Source organism: Mastigoproctus giganteus, chromosome 10 (genome assembly GCF_048544385.1).
Source record: "Mastigoproctus giganteus isolate SK-2022 chromosome 10, ASM4854438v1, whole genome shotgun sequence".
NCBI classification, from domain to species: Eukaryota; Metazoa; Arthropoda; class Arachnida; order Uropygi; family Thelyphonidae; genus Mastigoproctus; species Mastigoproctus giganteus.
Genome location: NC_143584.1, coordinates 190,618,206 through 190,640,340, shown reverse-complemented (window position 1 = coordinate 190,640,340; position 22,135 = coordinate 190,618,206). Strand labels below are relative to the sequence as shown.

Sequence of the window (22,135 nt, the reverse complement as noted above, 5' to 3'; positions counted from 1 at the left end):
AAAGGAAATAGACAACCTATGCATTTCCCTCCTCCCATAGATAACTAGGCAGCCCACCTTTGAATTTTCCCTAACTGTCAGCCGCAACTACCCATGTAGGTAACTTAATCCAGTAATTTATAACTCGTTGGCTAAAATAAAACTTCCTGCAATCCAGTCTAAATATCTCCCTACATAACTTGAATTTATGGCCCCTAGTTCTAGAATTATTTATAACTGTGAAAATTTTGTCCTTATTCATTTTACTTTTTGCCTCTCACAGCCTTAAGGCACCTCAATCAAGTCTCCTCTAGGGTGCCTAGTTCCAAGGTGTGCAGCCCACATATTTGAAGTATTTCCACATATGGATACCCTTTTGCTGATCTCACCAGGCAAGTTACCCTTTTAAGAAGCTTAATGTCTTTTTTTAGGTGCAGTCCCCATAGTTGATCACAGTTTTCCAAGTGTGGTCTAACAACAGCCTTATATAAAGGGATAATGGCATCCTTATATCTACTAGCAAATGTTCGATAAATCATCAATAGGACACTATGGTCCTTCCTTGGAGCCTGTCTACAATGCTCAGAGAACTTCGTGTCTGACCGTATCGTAACTTCCCTTTCTTCCATTACTAACTTTAGTTCGACTTCATATAAGCTATTTTGGGGTTGCTGTTCCCCAGGTATAAGACCTTGCATTTTCATGAATTAAAGCATAATTACCACTTTTCTGATCATCCCTGAAGCAAAAACTCTGAAAAAAGATCTGCTTAGCGGTGATCATTAGCTACTCTACCGATCTTCACATCATCTGCAAATTAAAATACAGCCAGACCTCGCATTGCGAGTTCGATTAACATGGTTTTCAGTTACCGCTATTTGAAAAAATTATACCACTTTTCACTTTACACAATGCAAATTTTCAGTTAATGTGATTTTTTTTTTTTTTTTTTTTATGTGATAGTTGAAAAACGGGCAATAAACAAGCATTTGCCCACTGCCCCCGCCTCAGTGTGTTCCATCGTTACCACAAAAGAGGGGCACCTCTGTAGCCAGGTGGGAAGGAGCAGCAGTGCGTAGCACATGCTTCTTGATTAAACCGGGGTTCGAGCCCGTCACCACCAAATACGGAGGATGCGGAAAGGTCAGGGAATGACCACCGCAAATCCCGGAGCAATATGGCCTTAGTTGCTAATGCTCTTAAAAACCAAATAACAACAACAACCACAAAAGAGATAACGGTAAAAGAACTAGATGACATCTTTCATATCACAGATATTTTTATATATATATATATTTCACCAGGGCCTAGAGATTTCATCAATCAATCAGAAATTGATTGATGAAAAAGTAAAGAAGGCCAGTATTGTTCAAACGAGTCTATTCAAATATTTCCGTAACAAATAGTTTCTTCATTGTGCATTTTATGCCAGAGGTTCCTAAATTTTCTCGGTTCACAGAACCCTTAGTGTCTCAGTAATTTTTTCATGGCACCCTAGGCCAAAAAAAAAAAAAAAAAACCCGGACTGTTCCATTTATTAAGTAGTTTGGTTCAAACAACTTAATAAGTGATGTTGAAACTGAACTACCTCGAGCTAGTAGTTCGCACAGTGTCCGACAGATGTCGAGTATCGCTGTTTCCCTAGAAAATTTAAAATTTTGCGAGCCGCACAGTTTGGGAACTGTTGTTTTATGCAATAAACATTTAATTCCATAATTATTTTTATTATCTTTTACATGGTATACAGTTAAAAAGTTATTTAAAAGGTATTTTTAAAATTCTTTATGGACGTTCCTGAAGGTCAAGGACCAATTATAATTTTTCCTATTGGTTATTATATTCAATTAACGCATTTCCATTTTGCACGATGCTCTCGCGGGATGAATTAATCGCGTTAATTGAGGCCAGCCTGTGTATCTAATACTATCCCACTTCCATTTCATAAGGGTCCTATCTGATTTGTCCTTCTCTTCTTTGCATTTATATATGTGAAGAATTCCTTATTCCCACACTTTGCTCTTTGCCAGCAATTTCTCATAATCTGCTTTTTGTCAGTCTAACCTTTTCTGTGGCACTAGTACAGATAAATCTGTAGCTGTTATAGGCTTCAGTACTTTTTATTGCTCTGTAACTTTTCCATGTCATCTATTTCTGCTCAAGTAATCTGGCAACTTCATTATTCATCCAACTTGGAATCCTCCTCATGGAGTATATTTTTAATGGTATACGCATTTCTGAAAGTGATAAAGCCCAAGAAACCTATAGGTAAAAAGAAAGAAGAAAAAATTAGTCAAGAAACACTTGTCATGATGAACCAAAGACGACAAATGTAAAGCAAGAAAAACACTGACAAGGAGAAAATTGAGTATATTGAGTTATGCAAAGCCATTAGAAAGAGACTCAGAGAGGACAAGAAAATTGAACACTAGAAAATTAGAACAAGCATTAAGGGAAAACAAAGGATTTAAATCAGTAGCCATAAGCAGTAATACAGAAAGACAAATGATACTGAAACTGAAGAATAGTGATGGTGTACTTATAAATAGCAGAGAAGGCATAATTCAAATAGCAGAAGACTACTATAAAGAGTTATACAAGGAGCGAGGGAGTGATGCCAACAGTGCTGAAGATGGATCGCAAATTAGTAACATATACAACATACCTGATATCCTTCCTGATGAGGTAGAACATACGTTGAAGAAACTGAAGAATCAGAAAGCCCTGGAGGAAGATGAAGTTACTGTAGAGTTGTTAAAATTTGGAGGAAGAGACATGACACAAAAACTGGCAAGATACTTCCCAAAATGCATTAGAAAAGGTGTGATGCCTAAAGAGTGGAATAATGCAATCATAGTTTTGCTGCATAAGAAAGGAGATAAATCAGAAATTGGAAATTATAGACCAATTAGCTTGTTATCCCACATCTACAAGTTGTTCAAAAGGATCATTACTAACAGATTAGAAAGAATACTTGATGAGAATCAACCGAAAGAGCAAGCTAGCTTTAGGACAGGATTTTCAATTATGGATCACCTTCACACTATACAGCTAATGGAGAAAGCAAATGAATATAAAACACCATTATGCCTGGCATTTGTGGATTATGAGAAGGCATTTGACATCATACAGCATAAGGCAATGTTTCGGTCACTGGAAAGACAAGGCACAGATACCCCATATATTATGATTTTGAAGAAAATATATGAGAATGCTACCTCCTTTATTAGACTAGACAAAGATAGTAGTAAATTTAAAATTGAGAAAGGAGTTCGACAAGGAGACATATCTCCGAAGTTGTTTACTCCTGCCCTTGAGGAAGCTTTCAGAAGATTAGACTCTTTGCAGAAAGGAGTCAATGTGAATGGATAGTACCTAAACCATTTACGATTTGCAGATGATACTGTGGTCATAAGCCACGATCCCAAAAAATTAGAGCAAAATCTTAATCAGTTATGCAGAGTTAGTAAGGATTTTGGACTAAAGATGAATATGGCTAAAACAAAAGTAATGATGAACAAGTATGCCACGGAAAGGGAAATAATGATTGAAGGAGCAGTAATTGAAAAGGTGGAGTCATATACTTATCTGGGACAAGTTATTAGCTGTAATAATGATAAATGGCTGGAAATCAAGAGAAGAATAAATTTTGGATGGATGGCATTCAGCAAATATAGTCACACACTGAGGAGCAATATCCCAATTTGTCTGAAATTAAAATCATGAACCAATGTATACTCACCACCATGACTTATGGAAGTGAAACTTGGGCACTCACCAAAAGAATGAAAGAGTAGCTGAGAACTACACAGCGAAGAATGGAATGAATTATATTGGGAATCAGACTGTTAGATAAGAAAAGAAACACATGGATTAGGCAGCAAACTCAAGTAAAGGACATTCTTATCAAAACTAAAGAACTAAAATGGTCTTGAGCAGGACACATAGCTCGAAGACATGATGACAGATGGACTAAGAAAATAACGGACTGGTACCCAAGAGGAGCTAGAAGAAAACCTGGAAGACAACAACGAAGATGAACAGATGAAATTCATGAGTCTGTGGGTAGTAAATGGATGGCCATTGTACAAAATAGAAGGAACTGGAAAGTTGCTGGAGAGGCCTTCATCCTGCGGTGGATTGAAAATGGCTGATGATGATGATATGCATTTAAGGCTTCTGTGATTAATGTTTTAAAGGTATACCATAATACAATTGTATTCGCTTTCTGTGAGATATCTAGCCAGTTAATAGAGGCCATGTAGCACTTTAAGCTGTCGTAATTTCCTTTCCTGAAATTATAACCCATTCCTTTGCCTTTAACTACTGCTACATCTGTTCATCATCCACTGTAGAACTCCATGATCACTTCCTGTTACTGGTTTTCCTGTTTCTGGTTCATGGATGATGATCACGTTTAGAATATTCTTTTCCCTAGTACTTTCCCTGACATGTTGATACAAATAACATCATCTAGTTGATTTAAAAATTTTGTCCCCTGTGTAGTTTCCTTCCCATTTGCTCTAGAGGCAAGTTAAAATCACCCATAATAAGACATTCACCTTTACTTTCCATTTGCATGTAGAGGCTCTTGTCATAATCTTCACAATCACCTCGCCTGTAGATTACTCCCACTCTCATTATACCTTTGCTTCCAACTATCTCACACCATACAGATTCTATACTAGCATGTGAAACATCAATTCAGAAAAGCTTTTGTTGCACTTAGGTTGCTTTTGATAAGCATGACCCCATCACTGTACATTCTAAATACATTGTACATACTATACTGAAACTCATCATCCCTTATTTCCAGGTGGCACCACATTTCAATAAGCCCTATTATGTCAGCGTTATTTGTCCTAACCAGAAGTTCGAATTCACTCATTTTATTGATGACAATACTATATAAACAATTAAGACTTTGTGTTCTTGTATAGTTAACTATCCTGACACATCCTCGCGAAGTTATTTAAGCTTGATTCCCTGGCATTAGCTACCCGCTCATTTGAAACATTTCTGCCCTCAGAATATCTTGCTAATACGATCTGTTGCAGTAACAAACAAGAATTCTTGAGGTATATGAAAGCGTTTCTTTGACTAATTTCATCAGATAAATGCATATATATATTACCCTGTTCCCCCCAAACAAGCAGTTTCACTCAAACCCGAAAGTATCCTCAATAATACTGGTAAAACTCTTGCGCTCACTGTTGTTTAAATGTGTCATGTCTCTACAAAACAGATTCCTTCTACCTACAAGTATAGGCTAAGCTGGTAAAAATTTCCCCCCCAAACGCCTTGCAGAGTTCTTCAAGTCTTGAGTTAATCCACAAGGCTTTCAGCATATAATGGCTCCTATCATGGCTGGGCAAAATTGCAGACAAACATTCTGACCTAACTCTCAGCATTTCTTCTGTTAGACAAATATAGGATATGGTCTCATATTTGTCTAACAAATCGTCAGATCGTGTGTGCTAATATTAGTCCCCAAATGAATAATAATATTCTCTTACCCCACTCCCCCTTAAAATCTGACAGTCTGTTGGTGACATCATTAATTGTTGCTCCTGGCAGAGACATACCCTGGTTCTAATCCACCTATCCTCATTTCCCTGACAATGGAGTCTCCTAATAGAACTAAGTCCTTTTGAACCAAAGCAGTTTGCACTTGGATCTGTTCTGGGGCCCGAATTGGTAGTGCATCATTTGGTAGGTTTAGCATTAGTAGAGACATTTGATGCAAGAAAGCAAGCTTATGCAGCATCAGCCAAAAAAAAAAAATAAATAAATAAATAAAAAATAACCACTTCCACTTCACCCCCTCTGTTCGTTCGAAATACCTGTCCAGCTGAGCCTTAAACTTATTTAGGCTATCAACTTCCACGACAAGGGATGGAAGTCTGTTCCACCAACCAACTGCCCGCTGGCTAAAGGCAAATTTCCTCACGTCTATCCTACATCTGTCTTTCCTCAATATAAATGTATGCCCTCTCAGGTGATTATTCTGAGCAAGAGGAAGAATCCCATCAGCATTGAGCATGCTCAAACCATTCAAGGCTTTATACACCTCTATCAGATCACCTCGCTGGTGCCTAGTCTCCAGACACTGTAATTTGCAAAACTTAAGCCTTTCTTCGTAAGAGCACCCCTTTGTTCCATTCAATAATCTTGTTGCCCTTCTCTGTACTCGTTCCAGCATCTCTACATCCTTCTTGAAATGAGGCCTCCAGACCTGTATACAGTACTCTAGGTGTGGCCTAACCATTGCCTTATACAAGGGAATAATCACCTCCTTATCCCTGCTAGAAAAATTCCTATATATCATTGACATGGAGGGCGCTGACCCTCTTTAGAAAATACAGCTGCGAGTTACAGGCTCCGAAAAAAACGATAAGTGTTTGCTTTTTATTTACATAATTGTTATTTTATATTGTACTTAATACATAGTCTTATAGTTATAATTATGCTGGTTATTTTTATTTTAATTTATATAAACAGTTTTTGAGATATACGTAATATTTTTTTTAAACCGTTATGTCGTTCGAATATTGCAGGCATTGTTTTTGTATATAGTGATAGGGAATTTAAATTTTTAATTAAGGTAGCTAGGTAGCTCTAACGTATAATTACAGAAACAGTAATACGCTTCACTGTTTCTATTAGATAGCGTAGTATTGACATTTAATTAATTTAATTTATTGATCTTATTAATTTAAAATATCATGCCCCAAATTAGAGCAGCAAGGCAACGGGTGCAAAGTGGCAGGAGTGCTGTGACTCGGGGGAGAACTGAGGGGGGCGATTCTCCAACGCATCACAGCCTAAAAAAATGTGCAACTTGTGAAATGTTTGCCGAACTATCTGGAACGGTACATGATATTGCCATGGGGGATGTCTTTGTGTGTGCGCGATGTAGGGAGTGTAAGGAAATCAGGCGACAACTCAGCGTTGTTATGGGCCTATATGAGAGTTTGAAGGACAGGGTTGATGCCCTCGAAAGATCTAAATTGAGGAGCCCATCAGGTTCTCAGCTGCCCACATCAACGCCAGAGCTTGCACTTGGTCATCATGCAACACAGCGGCAACCCCCAAGGCAGATTGCGTTGGTGCCAAAGGAACTAGTAGTTGTTGGTGACTCTATTGTCAGGGAAACGGGAAACATCCTTTGTAAAAAGGATAGGTGGAACAGGACCAGGGTATGTCTGCCAGGGGCAAAGGTTGATGATGTTGTAGAGCAGATATCATCTTTTAGGGGCACAAAAGGTGATATAGTTGTACACGTCAGCACTAATGATATTAAGAGTAGGAGACCGGCAAAATTACTTAACAAATACAGGTCACTGATGAAAAAAAGCCGTGAATTAGAGTTGAATTTGAAAGTGTCTGCAATTCTGCCCAGACACGATAGGAGGGAGTATATGATGAGAGCCTTGTCGATCAATTTGGCCCTGGAAAGATTGTGCAAGCCTCAAGGGATAGAATTTTTTTCAGCTTGGACTGTACTTGTTAACAGGAGAGACTGCTTCTACAGGGATGGGATACACTTAAATAGAAACTGTGCAAAAATATTTGCTGATGCTATCGAGGCAGTGTTAGGTGGGTCGGAAAACTGATAGCTTGGGGGGATACAAGGACTAATAGTTTAACAGTAGCCGCAGGAAGAGGTGAAGGTGATTCTTGCACAACTTCTATTAGAATAAGTAGCGACCTGGAGCGAGGGGTGTTGGGGGTTTCAGGGACGGATGGCAGTCATCGTGAAACAGGTGGGTATATGGGATGTGTTAGAGTAACGAAAAATAAGAATAGGTGCATGTAAACTTGCATGTATACCAATGCTAGAAGTATAGTAAATAAATTGGATGAATTTGAAGTGTTGGTCAAGACATCAAAGGCGGATATTGTTGGGATATCAGAGACATGGTGTCACACAGATATAAGGAATGTCGAACTGGAATTTGGAGAGTACAATGTGTACAGAAAGGATAGACAGGATAGGAAGGGAGGAGGTGTTATGCTGTTAATTAAGAAAAACATAAAATCAAAAGAAGTGCATCCAGTTGATATAGATGAACAGTGCACTGTTGAGTCAGTTTGGTGTGACATAAGCACTGCAAAAGCAAAAATAAGAGTAGGAGTGTGTTATAGGATTTGAATGAGTACAATGAACAATTGTACAGAGAAATAGAGTGGGCTAGTAAATCGGAATGTCTTATAATGGGAGATTTAACTTCCCAGATATTGACTGGAACTTGTGGGTTGGTCACTCACACACTAGTCAGACTTTTGTGGATTTATTGGATGATTGTTTTTTACAGCAGCATGTTCGAGAGGCAACCAGAGAAAGTAATACTCTTGATCTGGTTATCAGCAGTGATTATTCATGTATTAGGAATTTGCAGATAAAAGAACCACTAGGTGGCAGTGATCACAGTGTACTGACGTGGGATTTACTTAAAGATTTAATTACCATCAGGGGTAAAGGAAAGGGTTTTTGCTTCCGTAAAGGCGAGTACAGTGGTCTCCGACAGTTTTTAAATTCTGTATAGTGGGATCAACTGACGATGTTACCAACAGTAACTTCTAAGTGGGGAGCATTCAAGGAATTAATCGTGGAAGCTACTAAAAGTTTCATACCTATTAAGAAATATTGTTCAAGGTTCATTTGACAACCTAAATGGTTGTCAAATGAACTATTGAGACTCGTAACAGAGAAGAAAAATGCATGGGATGCATATAAATTATCAAGCGACTCAGAAGCCTATGGCAGATATAAGTTAGTCTGTAATCAGGTCACAAATGAGGTTCGGCAGGCGAAGACAGATTACAAGAAATCCTTGGCAAAAGATGCTAAGAAAAACAGCAAGGATTTCTTTACTTATATAAACTCTAAAATGAAGGGGATGAATCAGATTGGTCCACTTGACATCGATGGTTCGACTGTTGATGATCCAGCTCAGATAGCAAACAAACTGAATCAGTATTTTGCATCTACATTCACACGTGAGAAATTATTAAGGTTTGAAAATGACAGAAGGTTATCAAATTGTAGCAGGATACTTAATGATTTTGTAATAACTGAGAGCAAAGTGGAAGACAAATTGTTGAAGTTAAACGTAAGAAAAGCACCAGGGGTGGATGGGACCTATCCAGTTATATTAAAGGGGGCGGCAAAGCAACTAAGCAAACCCTTAGCCATAATTATGAGAGCATCCTTGGACTCCGGAGAGGTTCCCACGGACAGGAGATGTGTAAATGTATCCCCAATTCACAAAGGGGGATCGAAGGGTGACACGAGTAATTACAGACCAGTTAGTTTAACTTCTGTTCCTGGTAAAATAATGAAGTCACTGGTTAAAGATGCATTGCAGGATCATCTAGACAAAACTGCAGCAATAATTCAGACACAGCATGGGTTTGTTAAGGGAAAGTCTTGTCTGACAAATCTGATAGGATATTATGATGTGGTTACAAAGGAACTGGATGCAAAAAATAATTTTGATATCATATATTTGGATTTCAGGAAAGCTTTTGACACTGTTGCGCACAGAAGACTATTGTACAAATTGGAGCAGAATGGTATTAAGGGTAAGTTGCTACAATGGATAAAAGGATGGTTAAGTGGGAGAATACAGAGGGTGGTAATCAATGGGTGCTGCTCTTCTTGGACTAATGTTATTAGTGGGGTCCCACAGGGTTCGGTGTTAGTTCGACTCTTGTTTTGTATATTTATCAATGATATTGATGAAGGTATATCAGACTTAATGTCGAAGTTTGCAGATGATACAAAGGTTGGCAGGGTTATTAATGACAGTAATGGCAGTGTGCTACTCCAACAGGATCTGTATAATTTGGGCAGATGGGCTAAGAAGTGGCAACTGAAGTTTAACCTTGACAAATGCAAAGTGCTGCATATGGGTAGAAGTAACCCCAGAGAAACGTACTAACTGTGTGGTACTACACTTAAGGTGGTAGAAAATGAAAAAGACCTGGGAGTAATTGTGCAGTCAGATATGAAGTTTTCTGAGCAATGCAGACAGGCTGCCAGGGCAGGTCATGGGGTTTTGTCAATGATAAATTGGAATTTTGCTAGCAGGAAAAAGGAAGTGATTATCCCTCTGTATAAGGCAATGGTCAGGCCACGCCTTGAGTATTGCATACAGGTCTGGAGGCCTCATTTTAGGAAGGATGTAGATTTACTTCAGCGTGTACAGAGAAGGGCAACAAGATTGGTGAGGGGAATGAAGGGGAATGATTCTCTTATCAAGAGAGGCTTAAGTTCTGCAAATTGCAGTGGCTGGAGACTACGCACCTGCGCGGTGATCTGATTGAGGTGTATAAGGCCTTGAATGGGTTCAGCACGCTGAATTCTGATGGGATCCTTCCACTTGTTCAGATTACGAACCTAAGGGAGCATAAATTCAAATTAAGAAAGGACAGATGTAGAATAGATGTGCGGAAATTTGCCTTTAGCCAGCGGGTGGTTAATTGCTGGAACAAACTTCCATCTGTCGTTGGGGAAGTTGATAAGTTGAATAAATTTAAGGAGGAACTGGACAGGCATTTGGATGGAATGGTGTGGTTTTTTTTTTTTTTTTTGGCTGATGCTGCATAAGCTCATACACATGGTTTCTTGCATCACATGCCACTACTGCTACTACTACTACTACAATACACCGTGAGCTACTCTTGCAGCCCCTCTACACTGCTCAGAGAACTTCATATGTGCCTGCACATCCACCCCCAGGTCCCTTTCATTCTCTACCACTTCAGTGTGTAGTACCACAGAGTTGATACGTTGCTCTGGGGTTGCTGTTTCCCATATGTAGTATTTTACATTTGTCAATGTTAATCTTCATTTGCCACCTCTCAGCCCATCTGCTCAACCTTTCCAGATCCTGTTGCAGTAGCATAGTGTCAGTAGTGTCCTTGACAACCCTGCCAACCTTCGTATTGTCTGCAAACTTGGACATTAAGCTTGATATACAATCATCAATATCATTTATAAATACAGAAAACAATAATGGACCCAATACTGAACACTGAGGGACTCCACTAATAACATTAGTCCACGATGAGCAGTGTCCATTGATTACCACTCTCTGTCTTCTCCTCCCAACCACCCCTTTATCCATAGTAGCAATTTGCCTCCAATGCCACACTGCTCCAATTTGTGCAGCAGTGTTCCATGTGCAACAGTATCAAAAGCCTTTCTAAGATCCAAGTATATAATATCAGAGTTATTCCTTGCATCCAGTTCTTTTGTGATTGCATCATAGTATCCAATCAAATTGGTCAGGCAAGACTTCCCCTTAACAAAACCATGCTGTGTCCGAGATATAACTGAAGTCTTTTCTAGATGATCCTGCAGTGCTTCTTTAAACAGTGCCTCCAACAATTTTCCGGGAACAGAAGTTAAACTAACAGGTCTATAATTACTTGTCGCCCTTTGATCCTCCTTTGTTAACTGGGGTCACATCTGCACATCTCCAGTCCATGGCTACTTCCCCTGAGTCCAAGGAAGCTCTCATAATTATGGCCAATGGTTTGCTTACTTCCTTTGCTGCCTCCTTTAATATAACTGGATAGATCCCATCAACCCCAGGTGGCTTCCTTGTGTTTATCTTCAACAATCTCTCCTCCACTTTACTCTGAGATATTACAAGATTCTCTAGCTTACTGCCAGAGTTGAATACACCTCTGGCATTCCCTCCCTGAATAACTCCTCATGTGTGAATATCGATGCAAAATATTCATTTAGTTTGTTAGCTACCTGAGCAGGATCATCAACAGTTGACCCATCGATATCAAGTGGACCAATCTGATTCATCCCCTTCCTTCTAGAGTTTACATAAGTAAAGAACTCTTTGCTGTTTTTCTTTGCATCCCTTGCCAAAGATTTCTCGTAATCTGCCTTCGCCTGCCTAACCTCCTTTGTAACTTGGCTACAAATCAACTTGTATCTATCATAGGCTTCTGTTTCACGTGTTAATTTGTATGTATCCCATGCATTTTTCTTCTCTGCCATATGTCTCATTAGTTCATCTGACATCCACTTAGGCCTAAACCTTGAACAATATTTCTTAGTTGGTATGTAAAGCCTAGTAGCTTCCGAGATAAGTTCTTTGAATGCTTCCCATTTTGAATTTGCTGTTGGTAACATCATCAGTTGGTTCCACTGTATAGAATTTAAACACTGTCTCAGTCTATCGTAGTCGCCTTTACGAAAGCAATAACCCTTCCCTTTACCTCTAATGGTAGTTAACTCGTTGAGTAAATCCCACTTCAGCACACTGTGATCACTGCCACCCAGCAGCTCATCTACCTGCAGATTCTTAATGCATGAAGAATCACTAATGATAATCAAATCAAGAGTATTACTCCCTCTAGTTTCCTCCCGAACATGCTGATGTAGAAAACAATCATCCAATAAATCCACAAAAGCCTTGCTAGTGTGTGACAGACCAGCCTCCAAATTCCAGTCAATATCTGGGAAATTAAAATCCCCCATTATAAGACTCTGATTTACTGGCCCACTCTATTTCCCTGTACAGTTCCTTATTATACTCATCAGAGTCATTAGGCCTATAGCACACTCCTACTCTCAATTTTGATCTCCCATTTCTTATGTCACACCAAACTGACTTGACACTGCACTGTCCAGCGATGTCGACTGGCTTCACTTCCTTGGATTTTATGTATTTATTAACTAATAGCATAACCCCTCCTCCCTTCTTATCCAGTCTATCCTTTCTGTAGACATTGTACTCCCCAAATTCCAGTTTTGCATTCCTTATATCTGTGTGACACCACATCTCTGAAATCTCCACAATATCTGCCTTTGATGTTTTGAGCAATACCTCATATTCATCAAATTTATTTACTAAACTCCTAGCATTGGTGTACACGCAAGTATGCATGCACCTGTTCTTTTTCTTAGCTACCCTAACACAACCCATGTGTTTACTTGTACCCCAATGATTCCCAGCAGTCTCTGAAATATCCTGCATCTTATTTTCCAGGTTGCAGTTCATTCCAGTAGAAGCAGTGCAAGAATCACTTTCACCTCTGCCAGTGGCTACTGTTAATCTATTAGTCCTTGTATCCCCCCAATCTAGCAGTTTGCCTACCCACCTAACACTGCCTCTATAGCATCAGCAAACATTCTTGCACCCTTTCTATTTAAGTGTATCCTATCCCTGTAGAAACAGTCTCTCCTGTTAACAAGTACAGACCAGGCTGAAAAAAATTCTACCCCTTGAGCCTTGCACAATCTTTCCAGGGCCGAATTGATCGACAGGGCTCTCATCATATACTCCCTCCTATCTTGTCTGGGCAGAATTGCAGACACTTTCAAATTCAACACTAATTTCACGGCTTGTTTTCAACAGGAAAGTTACTAGAGTCTTGAGTTCCTGACCAGCTCCCAGTTACATTATTCTTGAGGGTAAGCATTCATTTTTTCAGTGACAAATTCTTCTAGCAATAGCAATGCACCAAATTTTAACTTTAGATCAGTACATTGTGTACAATGGTGACAAAGAAAAGAATCACCAGGTGAGCTATGATTATCCACTAAATTGACCTTTGAGTACATGCCACAGGTTCTACAAACAGTGAAATCATGATTCACCCGGAAATAACCGTTGGCTATTTCTGTGAGTCATGATACCCTCTGACGAAGTGTTCAATGTGGATCTTGTCAAAACCATTGTTATATTTACTAAATATCACAGAAAGTAACTTTTAAAAAAATTATATTTATAATATTACAAAAATTAAATTTATAGAATATTACAGGGAGAAAAAAAAAAACATATCAAAATAAACTTTACAATATATTAAAGAAATTAATAAAAAGCAATTATCTAACCTCTCTGATTCTATTATTATTCTTATTCTAACTTCTCACAGATGATGATGATGTAAAGCATCTGTGTTTTTAATGAATAACAGATTCATACCTTTTGACAATGTTGTTCAGCTGAAAAACAGCTTAGTAATTTTAGGTATACTTGTGGATAACATGTCATTTCTAAAGTGAGCATAAGCCAAGGCATGTCACTGGAAGGAATAGAGTATCTCCAAAAGACAGAAAATTAGAATGCAGACAAACCGTTATCTAATTTTTAAAAAAATTGGATACTGGTAGAGGGGGGGGGGGTATGATACCAGTTTGTTTAAACAAGGAGCCCATTGAGAATAATTTTAGATATGGGCCATCCCAGTTAAAATAGTGTGTTACATTTAATAAACTAATTCTTTTAGCAAAGGGCTCAAGTGAGCACCTGCAGGAACCTCCCACACCCCCTGGACATTGGTATGTAATCACATTAGTGAGACAGTACAGCTGCAGTGGACAAATTCCATCCTCGAATCAAATACAGTAACAAGCTCTTTTTCATTATAATTGTTTATATACTGATACAGTAAAAGAAATATGGAATTTTTTTTGTATAATCAAATAATATATATTTCAAGAGTTGTATTTTAAATTTAAACTAGAAATAAAACAATTTTTTTTTTCCCAAAAGAAGAATATTATCAACTAAAAACATATGATCCATTTAATGAAAATATTTTTACTTACCTATACGAAAATCGATATAACCTTCTCCTCCTGACATAACTAGCATGGATCTGTTTTTCTGAGACATATCAGAAGAGGGCTGATCACTTTTAATGCTCATTTTATCTTCTTCTTGCCTAGGTAAAACTTTTCTTTTATCACCATCATCTCCAAACTTTGATGGAATTCCTGTACTCTCCTGGCCTGCAGGAAAGATAATTAAAATGCTATTAAAAATCAAATGACAACAGATGTAAAAATTTATATAAGATTATATAAAAATTCAGGCTCCTCAGAAGGAGCCACTTTATTTTGTTATTTATTTTTTTTTTTATGGTGCATTGGCAACTTATGTTATAATGCACTAAGTCAAGAAGGAGGCAGGTTGATCGCTTTTGGTAGCAATGGAAGATAGGGGAGTCAGTCAACGTATCATTTGTAAGGTGAATTTTATTGTTCCAAGAAAAAATTACAACTCGGCCTTTGAATGTAAAAATATTTCTGAATTTTAAATTTCCTAAAATCACAGGAAGAATTTTTACAGAAAAAGTTTGCTTTCTTTAAGGGAAATAAGCGTGCTTTTGGCAGCGAAAGAAAGGTGGTTCTTCAGGTGGAAAAAGAAAAAAGTATTTTTACAATTCACACCAAACATGGGCTGTGAACTGGGAAAAAGACATCACAAATTATACTCGAAATGTATCTTTTAAAATGCAGAAATGTAACTAGAAAGAAAAATTTATGTAACAGCTACATTACAAAGCACATATTTGGCTAGTAAGCTGACTGAACATGTGCCAGTTTGACAAATCTTACACCATTCAACAGCTGCTTATTGGAGAAAAAGAAAGCAAATATAAGGATTATTCTCAAAATAAAAAAAAAAAATTTATATATATCACAGTATGCAACATGTTAATTTTTTTCAAAAGCTCTAGTAATATGTGCTCAATTTTTCCATACAGTCAAAACAGTACTTGTATCAAGTTTTAACTTCTTTCAAATGACCAAATTACTTTCTTCACTGTAATTTCAGAATAATGTTCAGTTTCTCTCTGATTGAAAGAATGATTCTTTTAATGCCTGCAGTTTCAAGGTGTTAAATGAAACTGAAGGTTGGAGACCACAAAAGATCACACAACACATTTTTACTTTCAAAGATTATAAGATCAACTAATTTTTTTTATTAGAGTGTCTTCAAAAGTTGTACTGTCTCATTAACTTTGCAGTGAAATCTCACTGGTTAGTTCTGTGTTTTCTGTGAATTTAAGTTCATTAGGAAAGCCCCAACTTAATTTTTGCCAAATGAAAGCCTTCAATTGCAGCTGCATTTAGTACTGTACTCATTCTCATGGATCACTTTGTATTAAATTACAACTCCCTGCTGAGCTTGCAGGCTTAAAGCACTATAGTATGCTGTCTTCCATTACTATTCACTGCTGTCTGAATGTATTTATGAAGTATATTCTGCACATGTTGACATGTACTGCTTCGACACCAAGAATTAAGCAATTAATACTGCATATGCTCCTTGCTCACAGTCATTCCTGTCATTTGTATCAAATGATTACTGCTTGTATCACCCATTGGTGTAAAATGCTGGAAGCATAAGTGTTATCTTCCACTGCTGTTTATTTCTATCTGAATATGTTTTTGAAGTTTGCATGTGCAAATTTGTTTCTACTCCATCAAGAATTAAGTGATTAGTATGGCTGAAACCCACTTTCTCACGGTCATTCCATATCCAATTCACGGCTTACTCTGGTCACAGGTGTAAAACACCATAGGTAGAAATTCTAAATTAATGTATTTTTGAAATGACTTCATTATGGAATCTGTTTTCAATGTGTATTTGACAAGTTAGAGCATTATACAGAGGAGTATAAGGCCTCTGTAGCCAAGCGGTCAGGAGCAGGAGTGCAATAGCACACGCTCTTTGAGTAGACTGGGGTTCAATCCTCTGACTGCTAAATACTGTCAATCAGTCAACCTGCACTGGACCAGCATGGCAGATTATGGTCCATTTCTCTTAACACGATTTGTTGAGGAGGCTTCCATCCTGCAGTGGGTTGATAATGGCTGCAGTTTACTTTTTTTTTTTCTTTTCTTGCCGAAGAGTAACTTTAAGCAATTCCTTTTGTTGGTGTTGCTCTAAGCTGTTGAACTTCTTATTATGGTTTGTTGAAAACTTGCTCATTATAAGTAAGAAATTTTGCTCTTAAAATATGCTGGATCCAGCAATTTATTTTTATTTTCTTGCAATAGCTATTATCTCAATATAGCCATGCTCATCACCATCAAGTTCTGCTGTATATACAGGATGTTTTTAGTACCATGTGGGGCATATGTTCAAGATTAATTCACTTATTTTTATTATTTTTTGCCATTGACAACTCCATAGCCATTTTTAAAAATTCAAACAGCCATAGTTTTATAACCTTTCAGAATTGGATACATATTAATATGAACTTTTTTCATATAAAAATGTATTCTAGGTTCTGATTTCATATAAACATGTTAACATGACTTTTGGATGAAAGTCATGTTATGAAACACCATGTATATACTACAGAACTTGTTTATAATGAGCATGGATATAATGAGATCATGGTTGCTTCAAGAAAATAAAAAATAAATGGCCATGCCTAATGCATTTTAACCAGCTTCTCATGCTGGTCTCATTTTCCAGAGAAGTATTATTTCACTTTATGGAGTGCCAGCCATGCAGAAACTCAAATACAAAACCTTTCAGAGAAAGCCATTCGGTTATTTCTTCTTATTCTAAAGTCACACTTTGAGGTAGGGGGGAGACCAGTGTAATACATATTTATGATGTTAGCTGACCCATACACTTAACTGTTTACACAAAGTGGACTTTCTCATTATATTCAAATTGCTTTATACTGGGAAATGTTTTTATTGTGCCAACTCATGTTTCCTTTGGGAATAAAATGTTTTATGATATCAAACAGAGCTATTTATTTTTGAAGAAAACACTAGAGATCAGTTCAATGTTTCTCAACAATTAAAAAAAAATTGCTTATTTTTACATCATAATTTATTTTGGCAAGCACAAGATTTTAAAAATTATATTTTATATGTGTACTTGTCCTAAAACACATGTACACAAAGTAGTTCAGAAACGTGCCCTATTCAAATTCAATATATTTGAATAGGTTGAGTTCTTTAACTATTTAAACTCAAGAAGGAAAGGGATGAATCAGATTGGTAAGGTTAATAGGGCAAAAGTTGATGACGTTGTAGAATGGATATCATCTTTTAAGGGCACAAAAGGTGATATAGTTGTACACGTTGGCTCTAATGATATCAAGAGTAGAAGACCAGCAGAATTACTTAACAAGTACAGGTCACTGTTGAAAAAAAGCCGCGAATTAGGGTTGAATTTGAAAGTGTCTGCAATTCTGCCCAGACACAATAGGAGGGAGTATATGATGAGAGCCTTGTTGATCAATTCGGCCCTGGAAAGATTGTGCAAGGCTCAAGGGGTAGAATTTTTTTCAGCCTGGACTGTACTTGTTAACAGGAGAGACTGCTTCTACAGGGATGGGATACACTTAAATAGAAAGGGTGCAAGAATATTTGCGGATGCTTTCGAGGCAGTATTAGGTGGGTCGGAAAACTGCTAGCTTGGGGGGATACAAAGACTAATAGATTAAGAGTAGCCACTTGCAGAGGTAAAAGTGATTCTTGCACTGCTTCTATTGGAATGAGCAGAAGCCAGAAAAACAAGATGCAGGATATTTCAGAGACTGCTGGGAGTCACTGCGGTACAAGTAAACACATGGGTTGTGTTAGGGTAGCTAAGAATAGAAACAGGTGCATGTATACCAATGCTAGGAGTTTGGTAAATAAATTTGATGAATTTGAGGTATTGCTCAAAGCATCAAAGGCGGATATTGTTGGGATATCAGAGACGTGGTGTCACACAGATATAAGGAATGCAGAACTGGAATTTGAGGAGTACAATGTCTACAGAAAGGATAGGAAGGGAGGAGGGGTTATGCTATTAGTTAAGAAACACATAAAATCCAAAGAAGTGAAGCCAGTCGACATCACTGGACAGTGCAGTGTCGAGTCAGTTTGGTGTGACATAAGCATTGGGAGATCAAAATTGAGAGTAGGAGTGTGCTATAGGCCTAATGACTCTGATGAGTATAATAAGAAACTGTACAGGGAAATAGAGTGGGCCAGTACATCAGAGAGTCTTATAATTGGGGATTTTAATTTTCCAGATACTGACTGGAATTTGTGGGTTGGTCACTCGCGCACTAGCAAGGCTTTTGTGGATTTATTGGATGATTGTTTTCTACATCAGCATGTTCGGGAGTAATACTCTTGATCTGATTATCAGTAGTGATTCTTCATGCATTAAGAATCTGCAGATAAAGGAACCGCTAGGTGGTAGTGATCACAGTGTGCTGGAGTGGGATTTACTCAAAGAGGTAACTGTTTGGGAGTAATACTCTTGATTTGATTATCAGTAGTGATTCTTCATGCATTAAGAATCTGCAGATAAAGGAACCGCTAGGTGGTAGTGATCACAGTGTGCTGAAGTGGGATTTACTCAAAGAGGTAACTACTATCAGGGGTAAAGGGAAGGGTTATTGCTTTCGTAAAGGCAACTACGTTGGTCTGAGACAGTATTTAAATTCTATACAGTGGGACCAACTGAAGATGTTACCAACAGCAAATTCAAAATGGGAAGCATTCAAAGAACTTATCTTGGAAGCTGCTAGGCTTTACATACCAAGAAATATTGTTCAAGGTTTAGGCCTAAGTGGATGTCAGATGAACTAATGAGACATATGACGGAAAAGAAAAATGCATGTGATACATATAATTTAACACGTGACACAGAAGCCTATTTTAATTTATTTATTTTTGTTACACAGAGCATTAAAACTATGATAAATGAATTAGCTTTCGGCTGGGTGGCAGCCTTCATCAGATTAAAATACTTTGAATGGCAGTTAGAATAGAGATGCACTGCCAGGATGGTGCGTGAGACATGTGGTTAATTGTTTGTTGATGTTTGTGGCTGTGACGTATGGTGGTGACGTGGCCAGCGTTTGTCCATGGACAGAATTACTGTTTCTGTGATGGGGTTAAGTTGACAACCACTGTTCCTGTTCAACGAGGTATCCGAGCATTTTATACTTAACGATTCCAACCAGGTGCGCCTTAGGTAATGGTGGGACTTGTCTACAACCACGACATCGCGGTGTGGGTCGATGTCGTGGTGGGTTGTCCAGACATGCTCGGCAATAGCTGAGTGTTCTACATCCGCCAAACGGATCGCCCTTTTATGTTCTGAGAGGCGTTTCTCGAGACGACGACCAGTCTCTCCAAAGTAGCAGCTCGTGCAGTCACGGCAAGAGATGCGATAGACCACACCACTCTGTAGAAGGGTGGGGACAGGTGTTTTTATGTTGGAAAGGAGAGAACGCAGTTTCTTGCCTGGGAGTTGGATGCACTTTACCCCATGCGATCTTAGGATTCTACCGATCTGCTGTGACAGGTTGGGGTAGTATGGGATGAATGCCCTCGTGGAAGACAGTGACGAGTCTTCCACGAGGGCATTCATCCCATACTACCCCAACCTGTCACAGCAGATCGGTAGAATCCTAAGATCGCATGGGGTAAAGTGCATCCAACTCCCAGGCAAGAAACTGCGTTCTCTCCTTTCCAACATAAAAACACCTGTCCCCACCCTTCTACAGAGTGGTGTGGTCTATCGCATCTCTTGCCGTGACTGCACGAGCTGCTACTTTGGAGAGACTGGTCGTCGTCTCGAGAAACGCCTCTCAGAACATAAAAGGGCGATCCGTTTGGCGGATGTAGAACACTCAGCTATTGCCGAGCATGTCTGGACAACCCACCACGACATCGACCCACACCGCGATGTCGTGGTTGTAGACAAGTCCCACCATTACCTAAGGCGCACCTGGTTGGAATCGTTAAGTATAAAATGCTCGGATACCTCGTTGAACAGGAACAGTGGTTGTCAACTTAACCCCATCACAGAAACAGTAATTCTGTCCATGGACAAACGCTGGCCACGTCACCACCATACGTCACAGCCACAAACATCAACAAACAATTAACCACGTGTCTCACGCACCATCCTGGCAGTGCATCTCTATTCTAACTGCCATTCAAAGTATTTTAATCTGATGAAGGCTGCCACCCAGCCGAAAGCTAATTCATTTATCATAGTTTTAATGCTCTGTGTAACAAAAATAAATAAATTATGAATCCAGAGCACGCAGGCGTGTTTTATTATGCAGAAGCCTATGATAAATACAAGTTGATCTGTAGCCAAGTTACAAAGGAGGTTAGGCAGGCAAAGAGAGATTACGAGAAATCTTTGGCAAGGGATGCAAAGAAAAACAGCAGAGAGTCTTTACTTATGTAAACTCTAGAAGGAAGGGGATGAATCAGATTGGTCCACTTGATATCGATGGGTCAACTGTTGATGATCCTGCTCAGGTAGCTAACAAACTAAATGAATATTTTGCATCGACATTCACACATGAGGAGTTATTCAGCGAGGGGAATGCCAGAGGTGTATTCATCTCTGGCAGTAAGCTAGAGAATCTTGTAATAACTGAGAGTAAAGTGGAGGAGAAATTGATAAAGATAAACACAAGAAAGGCACCTGGGGTGGATGGGATCTATCCAGTTATATTAAAGTAGGCAGCAAAGGAAGTAAGGAAACCCTTAGCCATAATTATGAGAGCTTCCTTGGACTCAGGGGAGGTACCCACAGACTGGAGATGTGCAAATGTGACCCCAATTCACAAAGGAGACTCAAAGGCCGACACAAGTAATTATAGACCTCTGAGTTTAACTTCTCTTCCAGAAAAATTAATGGAGGCACTGGTTAAAGAAGCACTGCAGGATCATCTAGACAAGACTTCAGTTATAGCTCGGACACATCATGGTTTTGTTAAGGGGAAGTCTTGCCTGACCAATTTGATTGGATACTATGATGGAGTCAAAAAAGAACTGGATGCAGGGAATAACTTTGATATTATATACTTGGATCTTAGAAAGACTTTTGATACTGTTGCACATGGAAGACTGCTGCACAAATTGGAGCAGTGTGGCATTGGAGGAAAATTGCTGCTATGGATAAAGGGGTGGTTGAGGGGGAGAAGACAGAGAGTGGTAATCAATGGACACTGCTCATCGTGGACTAATGTTATTAGTGGAGTCCCTCAGGGTTCAGTGTTGGGTCCATTATTGTTTTCTATATTTATAAATGATATTGATGATGGTATATCAAGCTTAATGTCCAAGTTTGCAGACGATACAAAGGTTGGCAAATGTTTCCCATATGTAGTACTTTACATTCACAAATGTAAAGTACTACATATGGGAAATACATTGACAAATGTAAAGTACTACATGTGGGAAACAACAACCCCAGAGCAACGTATCAACTCTGTGGTACTACACATGAGTAGCTCATGGTGTCTTGTCAATGATATACAGGAATTTTTCTAGCAGGGATAAGGAGGTGATTATTCCCTTGTATAAGGCAATGGTCAGGCCACACCTTGAGTACTG

General features: G+C 38.6%; 1 protein-coding gene across 1 annotated transcript in view; it reads right to left on the bottom strand.

The window, feature by feature from the left end:
* LOC150079667 (C-Jun-amino-terminal kinase-interacting protein 4-like) overlaps positions 1 to 22,135 on the bottom strand; it is a 540,406-nt gene that overhangs the window by 16,882 nt on the left and 501,389 nt on the right. The window contains exon 29 of the mRNA XM_090383158.1: positions 14,567 to 14,749. Coding sequence (XP_090239284.1) covers positions 14,567 to 14,749 — 183 coding nt within the window. The remainder of the gene's footprint in view (positions 1 to 14,566; positions 14,750 to 22,135) is intronic.